The following is a 27,506-nucleotide window of genomic DNA, read 5'->3' as shown; positions in this document are numbered from 1 at the left end:
GTAAAAGACTCTCTAAATGATTTGCCGATTGTATGATAGGATGTGGGGAAATCTGCAATTACAGTATCAAAGTGAGGAAAAACACACAGTGTGAAAGAATAAAAAACAAAGGAAGAAAAAAAAAAGACAAATGAACAACCGAATTCTACCTACAGCAGCCATGACAGGTGTACAGAGTTAAGAACAATGATTTATGCCCCTAAGGTACGTCATGTAGTTTAGAATTACTTAGATAATTCATTTCCTAAGGGTCAGCAGTAGGAAAACATATAAACACATGGGAAAAAAGCTAAATGTAGTTTTAGTAGTGCAGTGTTAGTTCAATATCTCAAGACAGCTAAAATCAAGTAAGTGGTCACTGGACGCTTCAAACAGCAGTAACAATAAAAATGCAATAGCTAGTGAAAATTTCTTTCAACGAGTTAAAGAGCTCAACCTCATTAGATTATCTAGGAAACTGGGAGATGAGTTGGTGCTTCAAAAGGGGAATTTTAAGGTTAACAAAAAGCATTTTACTCTGTTGAGGGAAAGCATAAGGTCACTTGTGGACATAGAAAGCTCAAACAAGACTAATACAAGTGAGAAGACAGGACTACATAATTTAACAGTGGTCATGATACCACAGGAGAGAATGATCAAGAGAGATGATGGATTATCTACTTGTTGATTTTTCCATATCGACTGGATTACTTTCTAAAAAAAAAAAAAAAAATAAAATACAAATTATGTCTCAGTATTCACTAGGCAAATTCCATTCAGCATCACTTACGAGCTAGAAAACAGCAGATTTTTTCTGTTTTTTTTTAATTTTATTTTATCAAATGCTGTTAGTAATTTTCTTTCCCAATTTCCCAAATGACACCAAGCGGTGTGGTTTGGTTGATACGCTGGAGGGAAGGAATGCCATCCAGAAGGACCTCGACACGCTTGTGAGGTGGGCTGATGCCAACCTTATGAAGTTCAACCATGACAAGTGCAAGGTCCTACACCTGGGTCGGAGCAATCCCAGGCACAGCTACAGATTGGGCAAAGAAGAGATTCAGAGCGGCCCTGCGGAGAAGGACTTGGGGGTGCTGGTCGATGAGAAAATGAACATGAGCTGGCTTCAGTGTGCTCTTGCAGCCCAGAAAGCCAACCGTATCCTGGGCTGCATCAAAAGGAGCGTGACCAGCAGGTCGAAGGAGGTGATCCTGTCCCTCTACTCTGCTCTCGCAACACCTCACTTGGAGTATTGTGTGCTGTTCTGGTGTCCTCAACATAAGAAGAACATGGAACCATTGGAACAAGTCCAAAGGAGGGCCACGAGGATGATCAGGGGACTGCAGCACCTCCCGTATGAAGATAGGCTGAGAAAGTTGGGGCTGTTCAGCCTGGAGAAGAGAAGGCTGCATGGAGACCTCATAGCAGTCTTCCAGTATCTGAAGGGGGCCTACAAGGATGTTGGAGAGGGACTCTTTGTCAGGGACTGTAGCGATAGGACAAGGGGTAACGGGTTAAAACTTGAACAGGGGAAGTTTAGATTGGCTATAAGGAAGAAATTCTTTACTGTGAGGGTGGTGAGGCACTGGAATGGGTTGCCCAGGAAGTTGTGAATGCTCCATCCCTGGCAGTGTTCAAGGCCATGTTGGACGGAGCCTTGGGTGAGATGGTTTAGTGTGAGGTGTCCCTGCCCATGGCAGGGGGGTTGGAACTGGATGATCCTAAGGTCCTTTCCAACCCTAACTATTCTATGATTCTAATTGTAACCGCTGATTGAAAGTACCGTTCGTCAAGGAAACACCACAAATACTTTTCACTTTATTCAAATACCATTTCTATAGTCTTACAGAATTTGTAGGAAGAACAGTTACGCATTTATAGACAGACAGACTGAATTACAAAATATCACTGAAAGAGCTACTTTACCTAGCAGTCCATTTTGCATTATGTCACTCACGTTTTTCCATTAGTCCATATTTATTTCAGCAGCCTCTATCATACTCATTGTTTGACTTCAGTATTATCTGTTCATTAAATCTTGAATAATTCAAGATAGTCAAACACAACAGATAGGTAACTTCTGGTACATAATGATCAATAAACATAATACCTCCTTGAACCTCTCTGATAACTTGCTAAAACTAGCACACTTGATTTCAAACTGCCTACAACAGAGATCTGATTCTTAGCTAAAGCGGAATGCAACCATTAATGAAGTTTTGCCTTGGAAACTTTCTTATTTTCTTCTCTTTCTAGGAATTCTGAAATAAATATTTAACTTGAGCAGAATAGTTTTAGTTAGCATAGAAAATGTATTGTGATATATTTTCTTTTAAAATGAAGACCAAGTCAATAAAACAACCTTCTTCTATGTTCTCGAATTAAGCAAAAGCTAAACAAGCATAGTGTACATGCTCTAAATACACAAAAGAAGGGGATTTGTTATCACACCTTTTAAGTCATCCTGTGTACATTAATCAGCTTTGTTGTTGGGAAGCACCAGGTTTTCATTTCATAGTGAGACTGTTAATGATACTTGTCCTCTGGGGAATTTATTAATTTATGAAGCATTAGCATAAGACAAATCACATACTCTGCAACTCTCACTGAATATATGCAAAGAGTCTTTGCACATCAACATAGGTTAGGGGCAGAGGGATAAAAACAAAGAAGTTCACAGCTGACTAATGTAACACCTTTAACTCTACGACACCACCACCACAGAACAAGGCAGAACAAGAACTGAGTTCAATTACACCCACTATGGCCAATGCTGCTGATATAGCAGGCATGAAGCAGAGAAGGCCAACCATGTCATTGCACTGTAATTTGTCCTGGTGGTTTTCCAGGACCATTTAAACCAGGTCTCCTTTTTCCTACAAATTCTGAAACTATACAAAAAAAATCTGCAAGTTCACTGGAAAATACCTATTTTTATTGTAGAAATCAAGATAAAAATCAGAACGATGCAATAAGGGGTGGGAATTAAAAAAAAACAAAAAAACAAGAAAACACACCACCACCAACAAAACCACAAAACAAACCCACAAACCTTTCACCTTTTACTCTATACCCATTCATTCTGGCCTAATGGAAGATGGAACAATAAATATGATTCAAGAGGAAATCTAAACACCCACAAGCTAGGTATACCTTCTATATGACATCGTTTTATTTCTACATGCAGCTTTACAAGCATTTTAGAAATATATTCAGTTAATGCATTCAAGCACGTAATTCTCATATACTGCTTTAACTTGTTCATGTTAGTGACCTCATTTTCTTGACCATGTTAAAAATCAGGGCATTAAATATTGCAAAAATGCAAGGTAGAAAGATCTACATTTGCTGAATAAATGAACTATGCATAGTTTTACATCTAATTACCTGGAGTATTGTGTGCAGTTCTGGTGTCCTCAACATAAAAAGGACATGGAACTGCTGGAACAGAGGAGGGCCACGAGGATGATCAGGGGACTGGAGCACCTCCCGTATGAAGACAGGCTGAGGAAGTTGGGGCTGTTCAGCCTGGAGAAGAGAAGGCTGCGTGGGGACCTAATAGCAGCCTTCCAGTACCTGAAGGGGGCCTATAAGGATGCTGGGGAGGGACTCTTTGTCAGGGACTGTAGTGACAGGACAAGGGGTAACGGGTTAAAACTTAAACAGGGGAAGTTTAGATTGGATATAAGGAGGAAATTCTTTCCTGTTAGGGTAGTGAGACACTGGAATCTGTTGCCCAGGGAGGTTGTGAGTGCTCCATTCCTGGCGGTGTTCAAGGCCGGGTTGGATGAAGCCTTGTGTGGGATGGTTTAGTGTGAGGTGTCCGTGTCCATGGCAAGGGGGTTGGAACTAGATGATCTTGAGGTTCTTTCCAACCCTAACTGTTCTATGATTCTATGATTCTAATTGGTAGTTACAATATTTTAATTAAATTATAATAATTCTGTTTGTTCAGAAAGCAAACAAAGAAAAGAAAATTAAATTGGCTGTTTGCTAGTATTGGTTTTGGCTGACTGAAAAAGCCAAGTTACAGCAATAATATATAGAATCATAGAATAGTTAGGGTTGGATCTATGTTAACACGATAATAAATATGATGTAAATTTGGTACGAGTTGAAAAGAATTGCTAAAGAGCATTTTGGGATTGCACAAGGCTGATTATGGAGTATTTAGGGGAATCAATCCATAATTCTATAGCAGGGAAAGCGATGGATCATGATGGTTTGGAGAGGAAACGATATGTGCTAATATAGGAATAAAAGAATGGGAAGGACTAGTTGCATGCAGACCAAGGCCGGTCACTATGATAGACAGATTGCCTGACTCGTGATCTGGGCTGTATCCTGGTTAAACTCAACTTCTAATGATTTTCCTGGATTGCAGACTCCATTCTCTGTGCGTGTGTTTATATGGGATCTGAGTGCAGCAACTGGAGTCAGACCATGGCCTGGAGAGCTGTGTGCCCATGCTGTGGCACCTTGAGCGAGTGCGGGCACACAAGCGAATATGTGAGAGCTCCCAGAGATCCAGCCTGGTGAGTAGGTGAAGTAGCCTGGGAACTAGCAAGGTGGGAGGGCATGTGTATCTCTGAGGGTGAGGCACCTGGAGGAGGTGGCTACTGGAGGGGAGAGAAGGTCCCAGCCGACTTCTGGGAAGACCACGTGGTGTGGGGGTTGACTAAGATCCCTTGTGTGTCTGTACTGTGCCCGTATGTAGGTCTGAGCACCAGCAACTGGAGTGGGTCTGCAGCCTCAGGAGCTCATAGGCTCAGGTGCCAGCAGCTGGGGAGACTGAGATCCAGGAGCTGGTACTGGGAAGACTGTCTCAGCCCAGCTGCGAGTGCACTCACATTGTCTATGTATTATTTCCCACTAACAGATCACCAGAGAGGAGAACCAGACAGGAGAAACAGGCTGATGACATGGGTGCTGTATGTATTCATACGAGTACTGTGTCTGTCAGTGTTAATCCATTTGGCCAAGTGTGAATAAAGTGTGATATATGCATGCTCTGATGTGTGTGCCTACAGCGAATACAGCACTGTATTCCAGCATCTGTATGCAGAATACCCATATTCAACAGTGTATGCTGCTTCTTTCGGGGTTTTTTTCCTGTTCCGTATTCTTCTCTTGCTGTGGGTTGGTTGGGGTCTTTTTTGTTTTGGGTTTTTGTTTTTTGCTCTTTGGGGTTTTTTTTGGTAAGACAATCTGGCTGTATGTTATTGTTATTAAATAATATTTTGGATTATTTTAAGGTAAATCTGATGAACTTCAACAAATGGAACAATTTTCACTCTGTAGGAGCCAAGTGACTTGTTTTGAACTATATCAGAATTTAGAGTCTCAAAAGAGTAAGTAACAATAGGTACTATTTAATTTTCAATTAGTTCAATGATTGCTACTTTTTGGAAGCGAAACTAAGCCTCAAGATTAAATCTCTCAATTGTAGAAACAGGCCAAAGTAGAACAGCAAAACCTGCCAGTTTCATCTGCTTCTGTCTTTCAGCCATCTAAAACTGAGTTAAACCTGCTTAGCTGTAGTCTTCATCAGTTCATAACTCAAATTCATTAAGAAATCACTTATTACATGCCCTTTCTACTACAAAATCTATTACATTTAGTGTAACAGAATCACTTCAAAATAAAAAAAAAAAAAAATCCAAAGAAGCTTCTATACTAACAAAAGGTCTGATGCACATGTTAAATTGGCATCCTTTTGCATTTGCCCACATGATACAGACTGAGTAGGGCAAGAAACAGATGCTGTCTGCAAGGGAAAGGAAAAGTGAGTAACTTGTACAATACACCGCAAGGAGAGATCATTACCTGCAGTCACTACCAGGATGGAAGAATTCCAATCCTTCTTAACCTAATTCCCAGTACAAGCAGAAGAGATGTGTGAGATCAAACCAAATAGATTGATATAAAAAAAATCAAAATATCAAAATGTATTTGTGTATTGGGTTTGTGTGGCAAGATTTTGGTAGCAGGGGGAGCTACAGGGAAGGCTTCTGTGAGAAGCTGCTAGAAGCTTCCCGTGTGTCTAACAGAACCAAGGCCAGTCAGCTCCAAGACCGACCTGCTGCTGGCCAAGGCCGATCCAATCAAAGATGGAGGTAGCATCTCTGGGACAACATGGAGGGAGTGGAGGAGGAGAAAACACACAGCAGCAGCCTGGAGAGAGGACTGAGTATAGGTGAGAGAAACAGCCCTGCAGACAGCCAGGTCAGAGAAGAAGGGGGAGGAGGTGCTCCAGGCACCAGAGCAGAGATTCCCCTGCAGTAAATGGTAAAACTTTACCACATACACAGAAAAAAACCCACTACTTTTTTAAAGAACCAAGCAAACAATCAGAAAAAGACAGCATGGACTGATTTTAAGGGACAATTGTTTTTTAAGCAAGAAACAGAAGGAAACAGTCTAAAGTGCTGTAGGAAAGCAGAGTCCAGAATGCCCTAAGGATGTAGCCCAAGATCTAGATACCCTGGAAGTCGAAGAATCAAAGAGATTCTTGGGTTTTGGTCAGACTGGTAATGGGTACGTGTCTAAAGTGCTCAGTGGTTACATCAGGAAGTCTATATATTTACTTTAACTGCTTCAAAGACAGAATAGTTCAACTATTCTGAAATAGTCTAGTGTCCTGGGTTCAGCAGTAGCAGTCATTTTTCTCCTTAGGAGCTAGTACAGTGCTGTGCTTTGATCTTTTGGCCTGGGAACAGTGCTGATAACGCCGATGTTTTCATTTGCTGCTCGAATGTTTGGTCTGGCCAAGGACTTTCTGAGCCTCATGCTCTGCCAGGGAGGAGGGGGCGGGGCGTGAGGAAGCAGAGACAGGACACCTGACCCAAACTGACCAAAGAGGTATTCCATACCACAGCACGTCATGCCCAGGATGTAACGGGGAGTTACCCCGGAAGGGTGGGAACGGTAGGGTTGGACGAGGTATCGGTCAGTGCTCGGCTGGGGGGAGTGGGGCGAGTTATTGGTCGGCTGGTGTTGAGGTGTTGTATTCTTTCCTCTTGTTATTTCCTTTACCATTATTATTATTGGTGGTAGCAGTAGTGATTTGTGTTATACCTTAGTTACTAAACTGTTCTTATCTCAACCCGTGGGAGTTGCATTCTTTTCGATTCTGCTCTCCGTCCCTCCAGGAGCAGGGGGAGGGCAAGAAGTGGGGGGGAGTGAGTAAACGAGGTTTGTGGTTGGGTTTAAACCATGACATCTAGTTTCTACTTTCAAAAATAATAGTTTATTAAAAATGAAAATATCATTAAATATAATAATTTAAACTACTTGGAATAGTTGCCCCTAAGGAAAATATTTCACAGAGATGTCAGTCATATAGCCTATATCACAGGATTTGCCAGGAGGACAAACATCAGAATTGTGCCTGGATGCAGTCAGACATGAAAGGCATCCTATCACTGCCAGGTTTTCTGCCAGAAAATAAGGTAAGATATTTCTTAACACTATTTTAGTTTCTGTCATGATAGGCTCAAATAACTATTTTACTTGAGAAAAGCACCTAAGATGGAAATAGCTGTCAAAGTTGTTGAATGTTATCAGAAATAAGCTTCTGAAAAACGAAGCAGCTCCAGAGGTCCCTTCCAACCTCTGCTATTCTGTGATTTGTCACACTAGTAGTCTTCCAGCTGTAAATATAATTGTTACTTCTGCTTAAAATAAAACCCCAATTTATTACTTAGTTGTCAACAGCACTGGCATCCTCTTATCTTCTTTTCAAGTTGTATATGTAAATCTGTGCAGGAGCCTGAAATACAATTTGTGCTATACCAGGGATGAGTTAAATTTCCAAATTATGTATGTAGATTCCGGATACAAGTTAGATTTTGAGTAATGGAGGAAGACAATGCTTAGACAGGGGCATGCTTTTGTGTGGAAATGACTTTCTACAAGCTGCATTCCAGGCCTATTTTTAAAGCAAAGATCAGACTGATTGCAAAACAATTTACTATAGAAAAAGTGAGCAAGCAACGCATACTTAGAGCGAACTCCAACATGAAGCACAAGTACCTTTATCAAAAGTAAATCCCTAGAGATGCCTCATCTCACAGTTATAACAGCTACTCATTGTAAAAACAGCAAGAGCATGACTCAACCTTTTACTATATCCCTGATATTTAAACATAAATTTACATTTCACCACCACTTTAGTGGCATTTAACAGTAAAGGTCTTCTTTTGCTGCACTTTCATACATTTCCTACCTTGGAACTGAGCATTAAACCCCTTTCGTCGATGGTTGCTGTCAGACGTAAAATGGAGTCGTAACCAGTTCTTACTGCTGATAACTGGAGAAGGTAGATTCATACCAGTCAACCTGGAAAAAGGAAAAGAAAATCTGGTATAAATTGTGGAAGACTCATTTACTACTTAAAAGAAAACAAACAAACAAACAAACAAACAAACAAAAAGCCACAACATACTGCTGTACTGTTTACAATGTATTTGACAACAGTGATTCACTGTCATCTTATCTTAATTCTTTACTGGCTAATTTAGTATTATCCTGGGAGAAATGTCTGCTTGTTTCCCATTACAGCTATTTATTTTGCTGTCAAAACTTCTATGTCCAACCTACTGTTTTGCAAATTAAGGAAGAAAAGCACTCTTGGTAGTGCATGTGTTTATGCATGTGTAGATGTATCCATACATGTAACAAAACATCCAGCAAAAAAACAATTTCACAATTGAATAATTTGCCATTATTCAATTGTGGCAAAATTTCATCACCTGACTCCCTACTGTGTCAATTACCTCGCAGGAAAATAAATATCTGGTATTAAGACAGGATAAAACAAGGGTTATGGGCACTAATTAATGCCATGCTCAGGTGGTAAGTTACTGGTACATAACTAACCTGCTAGAACTGTATTTTAAACACTCCTTAGATCAGACACTTTAAATATGTCTAACTACAAACCAGAATTTACTGTTTAAAAGCTACACAGAATTTGGATTTACCTGTAGAAACAACTGTGATATACTGAAAAAACAAAATAAAGCCATATGTGAAATATGAAAAATATGTAATTTGCTAGTACTTCTCAGCTATTGACACAATATATGTTGCATCTGAAAGTTTTTACTATATATAGGCTTCAACACATATCATTGAGCTGATAACTTATTTGTCTAAGTGCACATACTTTTCTCTTAGAAATACCACTTTGGGGGTTGGTTTTCTTTTTTTTTTAATGAAATGTACATGTAGTAACAATCTTTCTGGTACATCCAGAGTTTGCAAAACTCCTGGCTGAAATATTTAATCGTAGATGAATTCAATGGTACATTTATAAAAGAGTAAATTAACAACATTATAAAAGCACATTCAAAGCAAGTCTTTCATTAGTTACATTTCTAATAAACAGCTATTTCCCAGACACACAATGCACAAATATTTTCAGTTCTATGTGAACTCTACAAGGTGCATCTAAATAGTTTCAAATCTTCCCATTATACTGTGACAGATAATGATAATGTGATCTTGACAGTGAGAGAGTATTTTAAGTAACCTATTTTATCAGAGTTCTAATTTAGCTATATGATTTCTATGCTACTGAATACTAGGCATTAATATATTCTTTATCAGCAATGTTGTTTGTGTTTTAATTGAAGAAAGTGAGAAAGTGAAATGTAACTTAATGGCTAATTTAGTTTGTAAGGTTGCCTGAAACTCTTCTGACCATGACTGACTAGTGCTCTCTCTATCTTTCTCATACACATTGAAGGCATTAGTCTAAAATACAGGGTCCCAGTAGGACTTGTGAATGTGATCACCTCTTATGAGGTGCTCAGGAAACATCCGGCAGAACTTAATCATGCCCTTTTATTGCTCTGAAAGCAAAGGTTCAACCCAAGAAAGTTCTCTCTACTTCAAGTGGGCACACACAGAGTATTCATTCCTGTTGGATATGAATAATTTTAGATTAGGTATTAATTCTAAAATCAGATTAAGACTTCCAACTCCTTTATATCACACAAATTATTTCGATGAGGTAAAAATCCCCACATTTCTTGATATCAAAGTCCTTTTTAGAAGCTTTAGTCCCTTGATTTTATTAATGCTTTCTAAATGCATTCTAAAAAGAATATTCAAAGTTTTTCTCACTTCCTTTTTAACTGCAGACATTTATTGTTTGGGGAGTAATACAGAATAAATCAAATTCTTCAGTTAAGTTTCAGTTCTGCCTCTGAAAAGGAAAATGCTTTCCTGAAGCTGATTTTAAGGCCTAGCATGTGATAGCCTTATTTGGACAGAAGAAGTGATACCTAATATAAATGATATTAATCGTGGTTTTCATACACGCACACACATACGCATGTATATATAATGTTATTTGGGCATTTTCTGAAATACTTGATTTGCAGAAATGTTGAGTTTGCATCTTCAGTACTGACGCCAGCCAAGCCCTTAGCTTCTAACATCAGGGAGTTAATATTGTTTGTCGCTTGGACAAGATTGAAGGATCTGTGCAAAACAGTATTTGAAGCCATGCACTGAATGGGGAGCAAAGGAAACACGAAACAGCTGTTCATCCACTGATTATCTATCATTTAGTGACCTGTTAAAGTGCAATCCCATGGAAAAAACAAACAGACAAACAAAAATAACGTAATTTTTCAAATAACATCATATAATGATGCATCTGCCTCGAGGCTTAGAATGAAGATTGCACAGGGAACCTCAAATCTCTCATTTCTGCATACTAGATGTTGCACTGTGCTCTGTGGAATGAGGCAGGCTTTCAGGGAATTCCTGATCCCTCTTATGGTATCATAAAGAACTAAAGGGCCAAGTTTTAAGAGCTTTATAGCTATATTAATACCATACTACACCTCTGCTGATAAACAATTCTTCTCACAAGAAATAATGAGAAATAATTAAACCATCTCCACTATTCTCCTTCTAGATCTGAAGGCAGCCAGGCTGCAGCACGATCAGAGACAGCAGTGGAAGCTCTCTTACTGTTGATTATTGGGAGGAATAGATAAACCTTTTTTATATTTTACTACTTCAAGCGATGTTTTAATTTGATTCTTATTCCATAATTTCCTCACACACATACTAATTCACTGTTTATACAAGTAATAAGGCATTCTGCTTTTATGCAGTCTTGAAGGAATAATGTTTTCCTTATATATCGTATAGCAGATATAGAAGCAGAATGCCCTTTGAAGTCTCTGTTGCATTATGAAGAAATTGTGAAAGTTTTATTAAAATTACTGCTAACAGGTGTGTCACTAAAACACTTTTTATCTAGCTAAAATTTTCCCGTAGTTATTGTTTGGCTCAAATTCAGGTATAGCAAAGCTATATTTCATTAAGAGAACCATCTAGAGGCAGAACAATTTGGGGTTTCATTGTGGATTTCCTAAGAAAAGAAAATAATTAATGTTTTTGACTGAACAAATAAACCAAATCTTGTTTCTTTCATAAGGTTCTTAACATTGTTTTGACGATAACCAAGAGATAATATATTCTTATCACAAAAAACTACTCATACTTCACTTCCATGGAATAAAAAATGCAAGAATAAAAAAGAATTGGAGAGGGTTTTGTCAACTCATTTACTCTTATGCTTCTAATTTAGCTATTTTCCCCATTTTGTATTCAGCCAAACATCTGTATGTGGCTGAATTAACATTATTTGTTCCCAAATACAGTAAAATAATAAATCAAATTAATTTAATCAAGTCTAAAATGAGATTTGAAAATATAAGCTCTATAAACTCTAGTTCAGATTAAAATAATACAGAGACCTTCCAAAAAAACCTTTTATGTTTCAGTTTTGAATACTTCTACTATTTCTATATTCACTTAACCACAGAAATATTCATATTTTTAAAGATTTATTTATATTTTTATTTTGGAAATAGCGTAAAACATTTACTGAGTTTCTGCAACAGGTCTCTGAGTTAGGAACTGAAGAGAGAAAACTGTACCCTAATTTTCAACTTAGAACTAACTTCAATTTTGAAATCCCTTCAGCTAAAATGTTTATACGAGCAGCTGTGTACTTACATGTCGAAGCAAGAACTTCCAAGGATTATCAATTGTTACTTGACAAAATAGCAGGAAGCATTTTTAAAAGGGGTGAAATATGATAGTTGCAGCAAATACATGAAGACAATCTGTGACCTTATATATATTCTTTCTAAATGTATTATGTATATTCTATGTATAGCTTTATAAGTTGCATTAGAAGACACATGTGACATTGAAACATGCATATTGTGGCTACAGTTTCCCATGGAGTTAAGTTCTAGCAAGTGGCTGCCCCCTAAAAGAAGGCAGAAGAAATATATGTAACAGTTTCACAGAAAGAATTCATATCATCTCCATGGGAATTCAAAATAAAATACTATTTATAACAGCTAACAATCTACAAGGAAAGGGTTCAGAAGTGGGGGGAGGGAGGGAGAAGGAGAGGGTGAGACGTTTCTCATTTTCTCATTTAAAATAATTAGATCTCTCCGTTCTTCACCTGTTTCCACAACCCTGTATAAATGATTGCTTATTCTGGATGTTGTGAATAAATACTTTCATTTGCATTTTACTTTAATATTGCTTGGGATAAGAATTAATTCATATGAGTGTATAAGGTTTAAGCTGAGCTCTTTTTCACCCTAATACTACAAAGACACAGGATCAGCTTAGTAAGTCTTAACTTGCTCCTAGATACTCCTCACAGAATTGTTCAGGATAACAGGGTATGTCCCTGGGAACCTGAATGAGACTGACACCTGCTTCCAAGTGAGTCACAAAACCTGATGACTAAGAGTAATCCAGAAGGCTCTTGTACAGGAAAAATCTGAAAAACACCTTAAGTCTTGAGGGACGACACACTGAGCTTGCCACAGAATTTTATATCAAAATATTTTTGTCAGTCTGGGCCTAAGGAAATAGCTCAAATGAAATCCAAAATTGGTCAGTATAAAAAGGACCGAAGAAAGGAAAACACAGATGAGTAAGGGAATAAGCCCGAGAGTAAATTCTTCACAAGACTATCAGTTTCAGTGATTCAGATCCTTTTACTTGAGTAGTCAAAGAATGCTCCATTTTTATTTGCTCTATTTCACTATATATTGACAGTAGAAGATTTAAACATTAATAGAAGGGAGCTGTGAAAGTTCCTCTTCAAAATGCAATAACCAAACATCAATGTTCCATAATTGTATTATATAGAGTTGTAGCTGTGACATTATTATATTCATTAAGTTTATTACTAAGTTCAGTGTACTACAAACAAACATTGGCCGGTAAACACTTGAGATGTATGTTTCCTATGCAATATGAGTGCTAATGAATTTTGAAAATTTGATAAAGTTATTACAGAATATTTTCAAAGTCTGGTAAAATGTTTCTCTCTTCACTCCCTCGTCATGGCACTTAACTGTTATAATGAAACATGCTGATGACTGATCTATTTAAAACCAAATTAATATAATTTTATATAAAATTATTTTATATGTTTCTTCCATTAACAAAGTTTTAAGTCAGATAGTTTAACATGGAAATCTAAGCAGAAATTTGATGTAGTTTTCCAAAAATTATTAAAATTATGGCCTCCCAAAATACAGCTCAAATTTCTTATGTTGTCTGAGTGCAAGTTTAAAGGTACACTCAGAAGCACTCTGGCCTTGTGAAACAAGGAAAAATTGATGGTCTAGATCTTAGCTGCTGGCAGTGCAATGGTCTCCATCTGGACTAGGCTCCCTCTGTAGTCAATGGAGAGGAACAAGCATTTGGTGAGTGTGCATCATCTGAGGCATTTTAGATTTCCACATTAGTTTGAGATAAATCTCAACTTCAAAATGAGAGAGGTAGGTAATCAGATCAGTAAATATCAACACCTGAGTGCCATCCAAGCCATATAAATGCTATCATAATTCAACACATGGAACATCATATAACTCAAGAGCATTGTTCTCCAAAGATGACCTTCTTCACACTTTCTAATTATTCTAACTGTGCACAAAAAAACCCTCCAGACTCATGTATTTGGCTGTACCTCACACTGGATGTTATACTTGCAGATACTTTGTGTTTGGTTGAAGGTTAAACTAAAGGCAAGATTTTTTTATTCCTGGTGTTTGGAAAACAGCTTTATTAAGAACATCTCTGTGTATTGTTTCAACAGTCTTATCAAATATTTTTCTTGATTACTGCTCTGATATTTGACAAACATCATAGGGACAACATTCCATGGCACTCTGGATAGGATATTTTTTATCTGGAAGATTATCACTGCTCTCAAGCTGATGAATAAAAGAACAATAATTCCTTATACATCTAGGGGTTTTCTGATATATGGCTTTCACTGTCCAGCAAAAGTGGAACACTAAGCTCTAGGACACAGCAATCAATTAGATTTTATTATTCAACACAGTGATATTTAACCCGAGCCCAGAGTGCTGCAAGCCACTCTTCCATAGCTTTCAAGGAGCTCTTCCATCCAAAGCCAGGGAAGATAAGTGTAGGGTCTTAAAGTTAATACAGTAGCTGTCATGAAGGGAAATGAAAATTTAAAACAAGCTCCAAAATTAATAAATATTAACTTGAATTCTGAGGATTTTTGTGGGATTGTTGTTGTTGCTACCAATACGTAGTAATTGAGTGCTTTGGAGATAAAATTCTGCTTAAAAAATATTTCCCTAGTTGGGTGTTATTATTAATAGCTGCAATGATAAAATACACTACTTATCTTGCAGCACACGTAGTATTACGTTTAGGAGCACTGCAGTGATGGTGTTTTTACTGCCATTATCAAGATGGGCATTTTGGGTCAACATGTTGAAAACCACAGATTTTTTTTTTTTACTCTGTTCATATTAATCACTTAACAAAATTCTCTAGTGTCCATACAGGGGAAATTTTAATTTCTTCAATAAAATTTAGAAACTGCTTATCTAAAAAGTAGTTGTCTTTTTTTTTCTTTAACTTTCAGTTATTATGAGTTGTTAGTATACGATTAAGATCTAACAAGACACATTCCAAAAAGCAGTTGCATAAAGCAATATTCACTAAACATCAATCTCATTATAAAATAGTATTTGCCAGTGCAATACTCACTCTTCATGCCCATGCTAATCTCCCAGAGTTGTTTATTTTTACTCACAATAGCTAAGGAAAATACAAACATGCAGATTCGCTTTTCTGTATATTCAGACGTAACTGTTCTGAAAAACTCATTTAAATGATGAAAAATTGAAGATTGAGCCTGAGTCTATTGCAGATGGAATCTTTTAGTACATCAGGTACTTGCTACTTTGCTGAAAAAGCCTATTTTCTAAAACTAATACTTTTTTAGTTTGTAGATGTTACTGCAAGATTTTTGAAATAAGCTAAAATGATTAAACAAACAGAATGACTAAAAATGTTTTCCCATTCAGTACAGCTAATTTAGTTTCATTACTTTAGTAACTTTCTCCGTTACGTATTTTGTATTGGATGAGCTGTTCCTTTTTCTTGAATGAAAGATTTCAGGTGTCCCATTTGGCTTTTTTATTAAATTAAATAAAAAAACAAATAAAGCAAATCAACCAAAAAAAAAAAAACCAACCTTCGTGAAACAAATTTTTGGCTACATTTTCATAAGTCATACTCTCTCTTCTGACCAAGAAAAAAAACCAAACAACAAACAACAGCACAATTTTCTGTATTTAAAAAGCTCAGTCCATGTAGGAGGGATATTTAGCAACAAGTATCCAAGGATAAATGTAAGATGAGTTTTAAGAGCTCTTCTACACTGTGCTTTTTCTCTGCTCTTTCTGCAGCATGTATGGGGGAATGAGTTTAGGATCAACCTATATGACATGTTCAGTAATAAAAAATAAGAAAAGTCTCATGATTGTTTCTCTGTCTTCTTTTATGATCCTCTCTTATGGACCTCTCAGACCATAGATCAATGAAATCCTGTTATCTTACAATAGAGTTTAAAAATATCTGGAAAAGAACATAACTCACTGGTTTCCAACTGCAGACCAGGATGGCAGGAGGTGCTAACAGACAGCACTTACTTAACTTACTGGGATAAAAGAAAAAAAACCCCAAACACATATTTCCTTTTAAAAACTTGATCAGTCTACATTTCTGTTTCATCTTAGTACCTCACAAAACATATATATATATATATGTATATATAAGTATATATATATACTTAAACATCTGGTTTTAACATTATGGAGTTTACTACGTTTCCATGAAAAAAAACCAACAACCCAATACTCATCTAATCAAAATAGAGGATAAAATGACCAGAATAAGGAAATTTCATATATATTATTCCCTCTTTATGTGACATGAAACGTGGCTTGTCTTCAAGGCACCTCTCATCATCTGAGGAAGACTTAAGACAAAAAACTGTTGTTAATATTTGGATTAGCCTTTGAAGCTTTTCCTGCCAATTCTAAAACATATTTTGATATCAAGCTATGGCAAATGTTTACATCTTTAGTGTATCTTGCCAAGGAAGTTGACTTACCTACATTTCTAACATGTTTTCCTTACATTGACTATATTTATTTTATACTTACAGTTATATCATTATGTAAAAGCCTCTTTTTGTTTAGGCTATTTTTAAGGGGCAAAAGGTAACTTTATTTTCACCCGAACCACAAAATTTTCTCCCAGTAATAAAGGTAGTAGGGAACAACATGATTTTCTAGTAATATATTCCTAGCTATTTGGGTTTTATCCCCTGTTTGTCTGTACACAGCAATTTAAGATACTATTTATCTGCAAACAGAAAAACTTAGTGTTCTCCCAGAAATAATGTTTGGTAAATACCAGAAAATAATGTTAAACAAGAAGTACCATGCGACCACTATACTAACAGCAACAGACGTTTAGGTAGCAAGGCTTCAAAATACTTCTCTCCCTTCTCTGAGATTTTAATGTAAACAAATACAGCTTCTAGGCTGGACAAGCAGTAGAACGTGACAAAGAGTATGCATAACGGTTTGACCTAACATGTTTAATGCATCTTAAAAAAACACCATCCACCAAAAACCCCACAAAAACTTTCTCAAATTGATTTAAATTTTTTCCATGCTTTTTTATGAAGCTATAGTATTTTACTTTATAATATTGCTACTATGTAAAGAAAGCAACAACATGTTTTGCATGGGTTTCGGATTTACTATTTGTTAGCTTGTTAAGGAAAAGTGGTATCTGTTGCTTCAGTGGGGAAAAATCTCTCCCAAATGTCACGGAAGACAAAATAAGCAATAGGGCAAGTATTTGCTCAGATAATATATATTTATACCAGAACCAAAAAGCTTCCCCAAGACAAACTTCACTGTACATTGCTTGTTAATACGACGTCTTATAGAGTATCAGGCAACAGATGCATTCTGGGTTTGTAGTAAATTTTATGTTTGCTGTATTTGCAAATGACAAAACCCAGCAAATATGGCGGTAGAAAAATAAAAAGGCCAGAGATGTTTGGGGGGAAGAAAGGTGGGAGAGGGAGAAACCCAGACCATCATAAGAGACATTTTCCAGAGATGCCATGGGCAGTCTGATTACAGACATAATTAAAATAGCATGATTTACAGGCAGTCTATTGCTAATGTGAATTTAAAACAATCTGTGATGTTGGTTCTCTTGAACAATTTGAACTATTGAGTGAATAGCTGGTTGGAAAGAAAGAAAATTTCTTCCACCAAATAGTTCTCAGAGTGCAACCACGCAATAGCTACTTATAACAATTCATATTCTGGAAACCAGGTGAAATGTCTATTTATTTGGAAATTTGGGAACAGAATTTACTTGAGTTCCTTACTGCTAAATGACACAGCTATCATGAACTAGATCCTTGTCTCTGTAAAACTACACAGCGACACCACTTCCACCAGGAGGTTGTTTCTGTGTTCTCTACCATTAATACTGGGTTTTTTTTTTTTAATTGAACCAAATGTATTCCTGTTCACTTAGTTAACCCGTCTTGATCCACGCTAAGTGATCATGGAGTTTGATAAGCAATACTGCCCAAATCAAACCTGCTCCCAAGCTCTTTCAGTGGATATTTTAGGGCTCCCAGTGAAAGCAGAAAAAAATTTGCTTCTCTCTTTCTAGCAGTTGGATGTCTTGTGTCAAGAAATAAAGTATTAGCAACAATGAACACCATAATATAGGTATTTTTTATGTAGCCAAGAGGCAAAACCTTTAAAGGGAGCACACTGAACAGCTTAGCTAGATAGCAATCCTGCTATTTTTAACAGCTGACATGATGAGTAATTTACTGTTCTGTCAGTTTCTCATGTATTTTGAAGGTTTCCATACATCTTTATCAGATTTACTGCCTGCATTCAACATACTATATTCAGCCAACCTACTTTCCTTATACAGCACATAAACCCAACTAATTCTAAGAAAAAATGCAGAATTCTAAAAATTATATTTATCCTGTAGAAGGGTCTGACATAGGATTAAAACCAGATTTCATAGTATATGGTTGGTGTTTACTACACTCTGTGCAAGAGGTTTTTTTCTTTCTTCATTGGAGGCACACAGGACTGTTACTTCTTGACTCAAGATAAATGATTTCAGATGTAATTTCTGAACGATCAAGATACAGATCTTTTGTTTAGAGATACCCTTCACTCTGAACCAGGCTACATTCACTGCATTCTCAAGAATTTTAAGTTTATGTGCTATTGGTTCACTTTCAGTCCAAAGTTTGACTCTGTAAAAGCATTGCTATCTTTTCCACAAAAAGAATAGTTTTTTCAAAGGAGTCCTGGGTTTCCTAACTCCTAACTGTCAATAAATTTTGATTCAGTAAAATCTACAGACCTTTTAAAAAGTCACAGCAGTGTGCAAAAGTACATTACTACATGTTACTGTCATTTTTTCCCTTCCTACTGAAATCTTCTATTTTTCTATTGCCCCTCATTGTCCATTCTTCACCAAACACCTCATTTTCATCAGTGTAGTTTCACATATTTCCTTACTTCTTCACAGCAGGAACAAACTGTCAATTATGCATCCTTCTCTGCTCCCTGCCAACCTGAACATTCCATTGCAATTCCTAGCAATTAAACCAGGTTCATACTCCAGTTTAACCAATAGTAGCAGCCTCAAATTATTGGCACCTATGCAAATAGAGCGGTAAGTTTACAGAAACCTTCAATAGGCAGGTCAATAAAGGAGACAAGGGAATAGTGGGACACTCCATTAAAGCTAATGAGCTTGTTAAAGTAATTACTTTACATATTGGGTATAATACTATCATGAACTTTTCTGATTTACTTTTCATTTATTCCTTCCCTGGGAAATTTTTCCTTCACCTGCAAAAGCTCCACCACCCACCAGCACAGAGAGAAGAACAAACAACTCTGAATTGTTTTCAGAGACAAAATGTGGTATTTTTCATTTTCTCTAAAGACTGAAGTCAGTTTTGAGACATCCCACTGCCATGCAGTGCACTAGGCTGTGGTTCAGCTCAGGATGAGAGAGACCTGCCTGTCCCATGAAAGAGATTTCACCACAAAATCAACATTCCAATTTCTGTCTTTTTGATTACAACTGCAGCAGAAATGGTGATCAAATTGCATGTGGTACATTTTGTGGCATATGGCATTTATTACAGATAAAGAACAATATCTGGCACCTAAAGGAGAGTCGCAACATGTCTAAGATTGCTTTTAAGAATTGTAGAAGAAAGCTAGGAAGGCATGAAAAAACAACCAAACAACAACAATAACAAAATCCCACAAATACACTCAGGTCTCTTATAAAGAAAAAGTGGGAAAGGGAAAAAAAGAAACTTCTGCAGTTCTTGCAATTTTTTCTGCTGTGCATGAAGGAATGCAACTTGATGTGGCTAGGGACATAACAAAAACCTACAAAGATAGAACATTACAGTAGCACATGCAATGACAAAAGCTAGAGAAGTGATCAAAGAACACAACAATTAAAAACTCAAAACCCTCTGAGTATGTGAACATTGATAGCCAGGAGCTGACAAAAAACCAGCTTAAAACAAGATGTACATAAAATATTCAGGAACACAAACCAGTTGCGACTTAGAGACGGCAGCAGTAATTATAACTTCTGAAACAATGAAAGCTTACTGTTCATTAAGACCCGCGTGCTTTAAGATAGTCTTTAACACCTGTGGATGGCAATTACATAGATATATACCAACAGACAGCTACGACAATGAAACTGAAGATCAATTCTAAAACTATAGAAAGCTGTAGACTACAAGGCTAAACTACTTCAGGACTGTACTGAACATACATATAAAAGCACAGCTATTTTCTATTAAAAAATATATTTTGACAAATACAGAACCAGAAAAGGCCTCCAGAACAGTGGAAAAAATAGCAAAGATTGACAACTCATGCATTAGGAACAACTGACAGGTTATACTTATTTAATATTTGGGAGTACCCTTTGCAATACTATCGTAAGTTAGAGTAACAAAGAATTAGAATCTGACTCTGAAGATTACTTATTGAAAATATTTTTGCTATAAGAATAGTTATCTTGAAGGAAATCTGAGTGTAAACATTGATTCACCGTAGATTTTCATGAAAGAAATTGCTAGATTTTATTAGGATTCAGTGTGGCATATTTCACAAAACACCACAGAAACGTGAGATGCCAAAATAAAAGCAGCTAGCTTTCAATCATTCAATGTAAGCATCACTGTCGAACACGGACACATTTTCTTGGATCTTTCTGCTTTTTCTGTATCATGGGTATTCCTTTAGATGGACAGATCATTAAACCTTCTAACATGAAATACAAACAACAACAAAAGATTTCCCAGCTTGAAAAAATATATAGTTTACAAAAAAAAAAAAAAAAAAAAACAACCCCCCAAAAAAAACAACCCTCACAATTCTAATATGACCTTGTGAAATTCTCAGTAGGCAAAATAATGCAAGGAGAAATAGCTTTGTACATCTTGACAGCAAGCAAGACTAAAAGGAACTTCCACAAATGCACAAGACATCAGCTGCTGCATTTAACTTGCCTAAACAAGACTTGGTTATCAAGAATAATATAGAATTGAAAAAAAAAAAACAAAAACAAAAACAAACATCTATGGCTGCAATTATATAATCATACTCTTAACACATGCAGGTAAGAGCAGGAAATCTAATGAAAGGAGAGTTTAACAGCAAAAACTTCACGAAAATACTGGGTTGGAAGGAATGAATTTGTAAACAGATTTATTCAGAGAAGTCTATAGCCTTTTTTGGTTTTTGTTTTGCTTTGTTTTTTAAAAGAAGGTGGAAGTATCTTAAGCATCTAGAGCATGAGTTAGCAATGACTCATCTATTCACTCTATTTGCCAGTACACTGCAAGAACAAGAAGCCAAGTGACAGGAAGCACATTGTCAAACACTGCTTGTGCCTGTTCTGGGTGCATCACAGTGATTCAACAAGTGTTCAGTGACTTAAGTGACTTAAGTGACATCTAAAGGTAGAAGGATTTATTATTTCCCTCAGTTAAATTTCAGAACACCAAAATGAAGCACTGAAATGCTACTGAAGTACTTGATCCTCTTTTTATGTACTTAATTTTCTTCACAGTGAAGTTTCAAGTGTCTGTGAAAGCTAATGACAGTAGCTCAACTTCAGCAAAGATACTGCACAATACCCTACCAGTCCACCTAAACTCCATTTGCCCGACATTGCTGTAGCAATGTGCTATCTTGCTACAGGAACTGTTGTCTCCCCTACCCCCGATGGCTACCTGATTTTCTTTTTTGTTTTTTCTTTTTTTGTTTTCCAGTCTTGCCAGCATTTTCTGAATAAATTACCTATAGATCAACTAAATGTAACGCAAGTTAGAATTTTGTTTAACTCACTGTAAAACTAAAACTCACAGTACTGGTAAAACTCAAATTTGGCACTGCTTGAGTCAGGTTATTACAGATACTTCTTCCAAGAAACAACTAGATTTCTAATTTAAGTAAGATCAAGCAATTCAGACTTTATTCTACAGCAGGATATAATTTCAGTGGTTCATTAGATTAAAACTTGTGAAAGATTACAATGCTACAAGAGACCTTATGAAGTTTAATTAGCTTCTTTAAGCACATTTAAAAAAAAAAAACTGCTGACACACCAGCAAAGCATGGATTTGTTATCTTTTGTGATTGTAAATTACATCCCAAAGCTGTTAACAGGCTACTAGTCACTTAAGTCAATTTCTATAGTAATATTAAATTGCAGTGGTAATGAGCACTCACAAAATGCCATTATCAAGTTCACAAATCCTAAAATGCCTTTAATAATTCACTGAGATTGAACTTACACTAGACCATTTCTCAGGTGCTAAAGATAATGATAAAGCACCTTAACTATTACCAACCAACCCTTTCAGATGACAAGTGGAAGAATGCAGAACAGCGATATATGTGCATGGTGCTTTTCACATAAAAGAGATTTAATTCTTTTTGGTGATGTCCTTATGGACAGATCAATCTAAAAGAAAGTAGTTCAATCAATGGGTCTTTGTGTTTTGCCACAGAACAATTTCCTCCATAATGGAGTCTGAATTAAGTATTTGCAGACTGTGCAAGAGGCAATAGTAACTCTTAAAAACTTAGGGAAGATTATAAAATTGCCAGCATTACAAATAATCTGGAACATTGCAACAGCAGCTCCAACACCTGAAGAGGACTGAGGGGTTTTTTTTCATTCTTTCCATATTTACGATTATTTTCAAAAAAGCAGTGCTTACTAATCAGTTGTTCAATGCATGGCCTCACAAAATCAACTGCTATCTCAGACCTTTCATGATTATTTTCAGTACTGAATATTTTCAGGAAGAATTGAATATTATGTATACAAAGTATACATATATACACAAATGCATTCAGTAATGTGTATTTTCAGTAAGAACTGAGATATTATGTAAAACAAAAAATTGAGATATTATGCATAACTATGCAACTATAAATAGAATGTGTGTATATATATACATAAAAAAAACACTATAGTATAATACAGCTATGTGCAACTAAAGCTTCTATGCCTTTAAAACTGTCAAAGGTAATCTTGGTTGTGTTTTTTTTATTCAAAGTTAGTGGAACACTAACTGTCGAACATGGTTCTTGTGATAAATCTTATTTAGGATTTAACTACATAACCTGCTAAAATGAAATTCCAGGCTCCGTCAGAAATCAGTTGTCCTGCATTCCACTTTTGTCTTCAAACATGTTGTGACATAATATCCAATGCTTCATTATATCATGTAAGTTTTGTATCTATAAAATCAAAGGTCCTAAATTTTGATGTACTAAGAGCTGAAACCCTATTATTTTTTTTTTTTTTACATTTCCAGAAAAACAATCCTGTATTCATAATCTTAATTGTTTACCCTTACCCTGACAGTAAGCTCAAAGCCATATTCAGGTTCCTAAACTGGGTATGAAGAAACATTTTAGCTATCTGATATTCAAAATTTGAGCTTTTTTCATTTGTGTATTAAAAATCTAGAATTTTAAATAAATGAGTAGACCTTTATATGTAATTTTCTGTTTATTTCTTTCTCATCTGTCTCCTATTTATTTAAAAAGCAAATAAGCAAAAGTCACTTTTGAAAGGCAGACATATATGGTTAATACATTTAATATGTCAAAAAAATCCAAATAATATAGTGGTGCTTTCAAAGCAATTTAAGTAAATGATGAGGTTAGTTCAGCGAAAATCTATGTAGCCTATGTATAGAAAGGAATACAACAATGTAATGATTTGGTATCTATTTTATCAGGTTATAATGAAAATTATTCTGCATATGCAGGAGCAAAATTTAATGTACAGCACTGTATTTACGGTACGTGAAATTACAATGTGTTAACAAAATGGCTAAATTATTCTGGTAACACAAATTATGCTTAAATTTGTTTTTCCACTTGTATTAGAAATGCAGCATTACAGTATGCTATATTTCTTGTAGAAATGATGCTACAAGTAACACATTTTACTATAATTGCAAACATATTTCCCTTACTATTACTTTGTATTAAACATCTAACCCAGGAGAAATACCCTGTCACACATACATGAAAAATTCTGAGGAATAACTCCTTTTACAGCAAGATTATCCCATTGGAAAGAAAAACACACTAGCATTAATAAAAATGAAGGAAAAAACACAGACGCACTCTCAATGTTGCAACTCAGATTTAGAATGTCTGAGAAGCCACACACTTTTGTGTCCTGTCAATTTTACCTCTGCACCTAGATTCTTCTCATGTGTAACAAACAACTAAGTAAAAAAACAAATGCTATTCCTGTTTCACTGATGTTACCAGTTGAATGCACTCACATATAGTATAATTTTACAAGGTAACTCTCACTATAATATTACATCCATTTTTGTAATAACTGTTAAAATGTGCAAAGTATGAGGTTTAGTCAAATATTCAGCACTTTCCCTAGTGCTTAATGAACTATGTTAACCTCTGACAAGCATGAATCAAGGAAAAGAAATGAAGTGTTATTGAGTGAAAAGGAGCCAATAAAGATAAAGAAACAAATGTCTATATGATACTCTCTCTATATACGATACTCTCTCTTTTTTTTTTTAAAAGCCAAACAGAAGCAATTAGAAGATAGTGTTCTGATCTTTAGGGCTGGAGAAAAAGAAATTAAAACCACTACTAAGCTTTAAATGGACAGTTTCTGAAAACTGGGGCTGCATAAGCATTAAATTTACCATAGACAATTTTATATGTGGATATGGTTTGTTAATCACTGTTAATCAGAAAGGAAAGAGAACTGTGAATCAAAACTGAAGCACTAAAGTAAAGCAAATAGTGACATCCAATGAAAAAGATGGCACATCAACCTGGAGATATGAGATACATGAGCAAAATGAAAATTCCATACAAGTGAGTAGTTTTAGATGAGAAAATACCTATAACTGATCAACATACCAACATTTTAAGAGTCCTCAGAGTAATAGATAGGACTAGCTACATCAGTAAAAATTTAAACAGTAAGAAAGACTATTGAATTAGTTAAAAAGCGAAAGCTTTCCGAAGATGAGTTGTGAGTTCATGTGACAAGGTAACAAAGACAATATTATTTTTTTATTTTTTTTAATATATTCCAGATCTATGTTTGTAGAATTTTTTACATAAAAATATGCTTATAAAAGGCATTTTGAAATGGTCAAATTTATTTTATATATAAGTGTAATTCACATATTTTCCAGGTAGAATCTCCAGGTCTTCTCCTTACTGAAGTGAATGCTTTTAGCATAAGTACTTAACCTGTCTCTGAGTAGCAGTCTTTGGTCTACCAGATGAACTCAGCCACTACAATTTGTGGGCTGATTCACACTGCCAAATAAAGGGGACCATGAGTCTCATTTCCCCATGGTAAAAAAGCTAAATGAGTCACCTGTATCTTGGAAGAGTAGCCAAACTGTATTGATCAAACAGGAAAAGGACAGGAAGTGCTAAAGCACTCACACTCAGCAGAGGGAGTAAGTTTGTGATGGGAAACACAGAGCTTGCTTTTGGCTGTGCTAAGCAGAGCAGCCAGCTCACCGGGGGAGGCTGTTTTAAAGGGTTCCTCCCCCACAGTGTTTCCCACTCAGCTAGTTGCCAGTCACTCCTAACTCAGCATGTGGCTCTTCTGGTTCCCATCTGGAATAACCTTTCATCTAAGAAAAGACAATCCTTCCTGAAAAGGATGCAAGGTAATGTATGTTTCCTGCATAGCAGCAGCAGACAGTTTGTTAAATTTGTGTGGTCAAATAGAGATGATCTATAGCAATCTACTGGCCAGCTGTCCTGGGTTCAGCAGTAGCAGTCATTTTTCTCCTTCTTAGTAGCTAGTGCAGTGCTACGTTTTCATTTTTTGGCCTGGGAAGAGAGCTGATAACGCTGATGTTTTCAGTTGCTGCTCAAATGTTTGGTCTGGCCAAGGACTTTCTGAGCCTCATGCTCTGCTAGGGAGGAGGGGAAGCTGGGAGGAAGCAGAGACAGAACACCTGACCCAAACTAGCCAAAGAGGTATTCCATACCACAGCACGTCATGCCCAGGATGTAACAGGGAGTTACCCGGAAGGGCTAGTTGACTGCAGGGTTGGACGAGGTATCGGTCAGCGCTTGGCTGGGGGGAGTGGGGCGAGTTATCTGTTGGCTGGTGCTGAGGTGTTGCATTCTCTTCCCTTGTTATTTCCTTTACCATTATTATTATTGGTGGTAGCAGTAGTGGTTTGTGTTATATCTTAGTTACTAAACTGTTCTTATCTCAACCTGTGGGAGTTGCATTCTTTTCGATTCTCCCCTCCGTCCCTCCAGGAGCAGGGAGAGGGCAAGAAGTGGGGGGGAGTGAGTGAACGAGGTTTGTGGTTGGGTTTAAACCACGACACCAGCTAACTGAAGAATTTGTACTAAGAACTTTTTTTAGCTAGTGATTATGCTACTGATGAAGTAGCCCAAGATGGATTCTAGATTGAAATTTCAGTGTGCTGAGCAGGCATAAAACAAAAAGAAAAAGATGACATTAAAGGAAATAAATTCAGGACTGCAAAACATTGAGAACTGGAATTAAAACACAGGAATGCCTAAAGCCCCTATCTACTATACTAAGCGATAGCAGGAGTTTTTCCATTGTGTCTATAGACCACTTAACTTGATACGTTCTCTTTCATGCAGATGGGGAAGGAGTGGGGAGCGCATGATGACAACAGTCAGTTTGTTTCCCAGGGACAGAGATACCCTTGGTACCCAGGGCTTTTTCCTCAAAGCTTCCCCAGCAGAACATGGGAAAAAAAGGAAGAAACTGACCCTGAAATTATACCATATATCAGCTAGTCCAAAACATAGTCACATACAGCTTTGTTGGAGTTGAGGCAAGAAATATAACACCTGCTTATTTTCAATCCACTTCCCTGAACAATCGGGACGTACTGCTGAGACTATAGGACATTCTGTAAGCTCTGAGGAAAGGCCATCCCTTTCTCTCCCAAGAGCTCTGAAGTGACAAAGCAGCCATTCCCCCCTCACCACCCCAATATGCTGAAAACAGTTGGAAGATGCTGTTCAACTTCAGTATGAAAGGAAAAATGGCCATTTGGGGTCTCCCAACCTTTTACAATACCCTCTTCTGAGGCAGAATGAGAAATGAAGGAAAAAAAATTAGGAACAATAGAAACAGTGGTTCAATCACTGCAACCTCATCAACACACAGCACAACTCAGAGGCTTCCCCCTCAATTGCTGATACAATGCACTTGTTTAAAGACATTGACTAATGTCTCTGCTTTAGCAATGCTATCATTCAGTTGTACTCTGCAGGGGCCTAACACCAGTACTGTTGCCTTCTGCTAGACAATGCAGAAGGCAAAATGTATGTAAGCTTATGCATTTGAACATGTAAAGAAATTCTTATATAATCCTGATACTGTTTTTCTGCTAACCCATTCTATCTATAGTTAAAAATTGCTTCTATGGGCATATTATTGACTTTAAGACATTATGACTTTGTTATTTCCTTCTTTATTAAAAATCATTGTCA

General features: G+C 36.6%; 1 protein-coding gene across 1 annotated transcript in view; it reads right to left on the bottom strand.

The window, feature by feature from the left end:
* The window catches only part of CSMD1 (CUB and Sushi multiple domains 1), a 1,149,005-nt gene that overhangs the window by 443,313 nt on the left and 678,186 nt on the right, over nt 1-27,506 (bottom strand). The window contains exon 6 of the mRNA XM_065681530.1: nt 8,207-8,319. Coding sequence (XP_065537602.1) covers nt 8,207-8,319 — 113 coding nt within the window. The remainder of the gene's footprint in view (nt 1-8,206; nt 8,320-27,506) is intronic.

The sequence above is a fragment of the Lathamus discolor genome, chromosome 5, assembly GCF_037157495.1.
Source record: "Lathamus discolor isolate bLatDis1 chromosome 5, bLatDis1.hap1, whole genome shotgun sequence".
Classification (NCBI taxonomy): Eukaryota; Metazoa; Chordata; class Aves; order Psittaciformes; family Psittacidae; genus Lathamus; species Lathamus discolor.
Note: the sequence above shows the minus strand (reverse complement) of the source record. Positions and strands in the feature narration are given on the sequence as shown.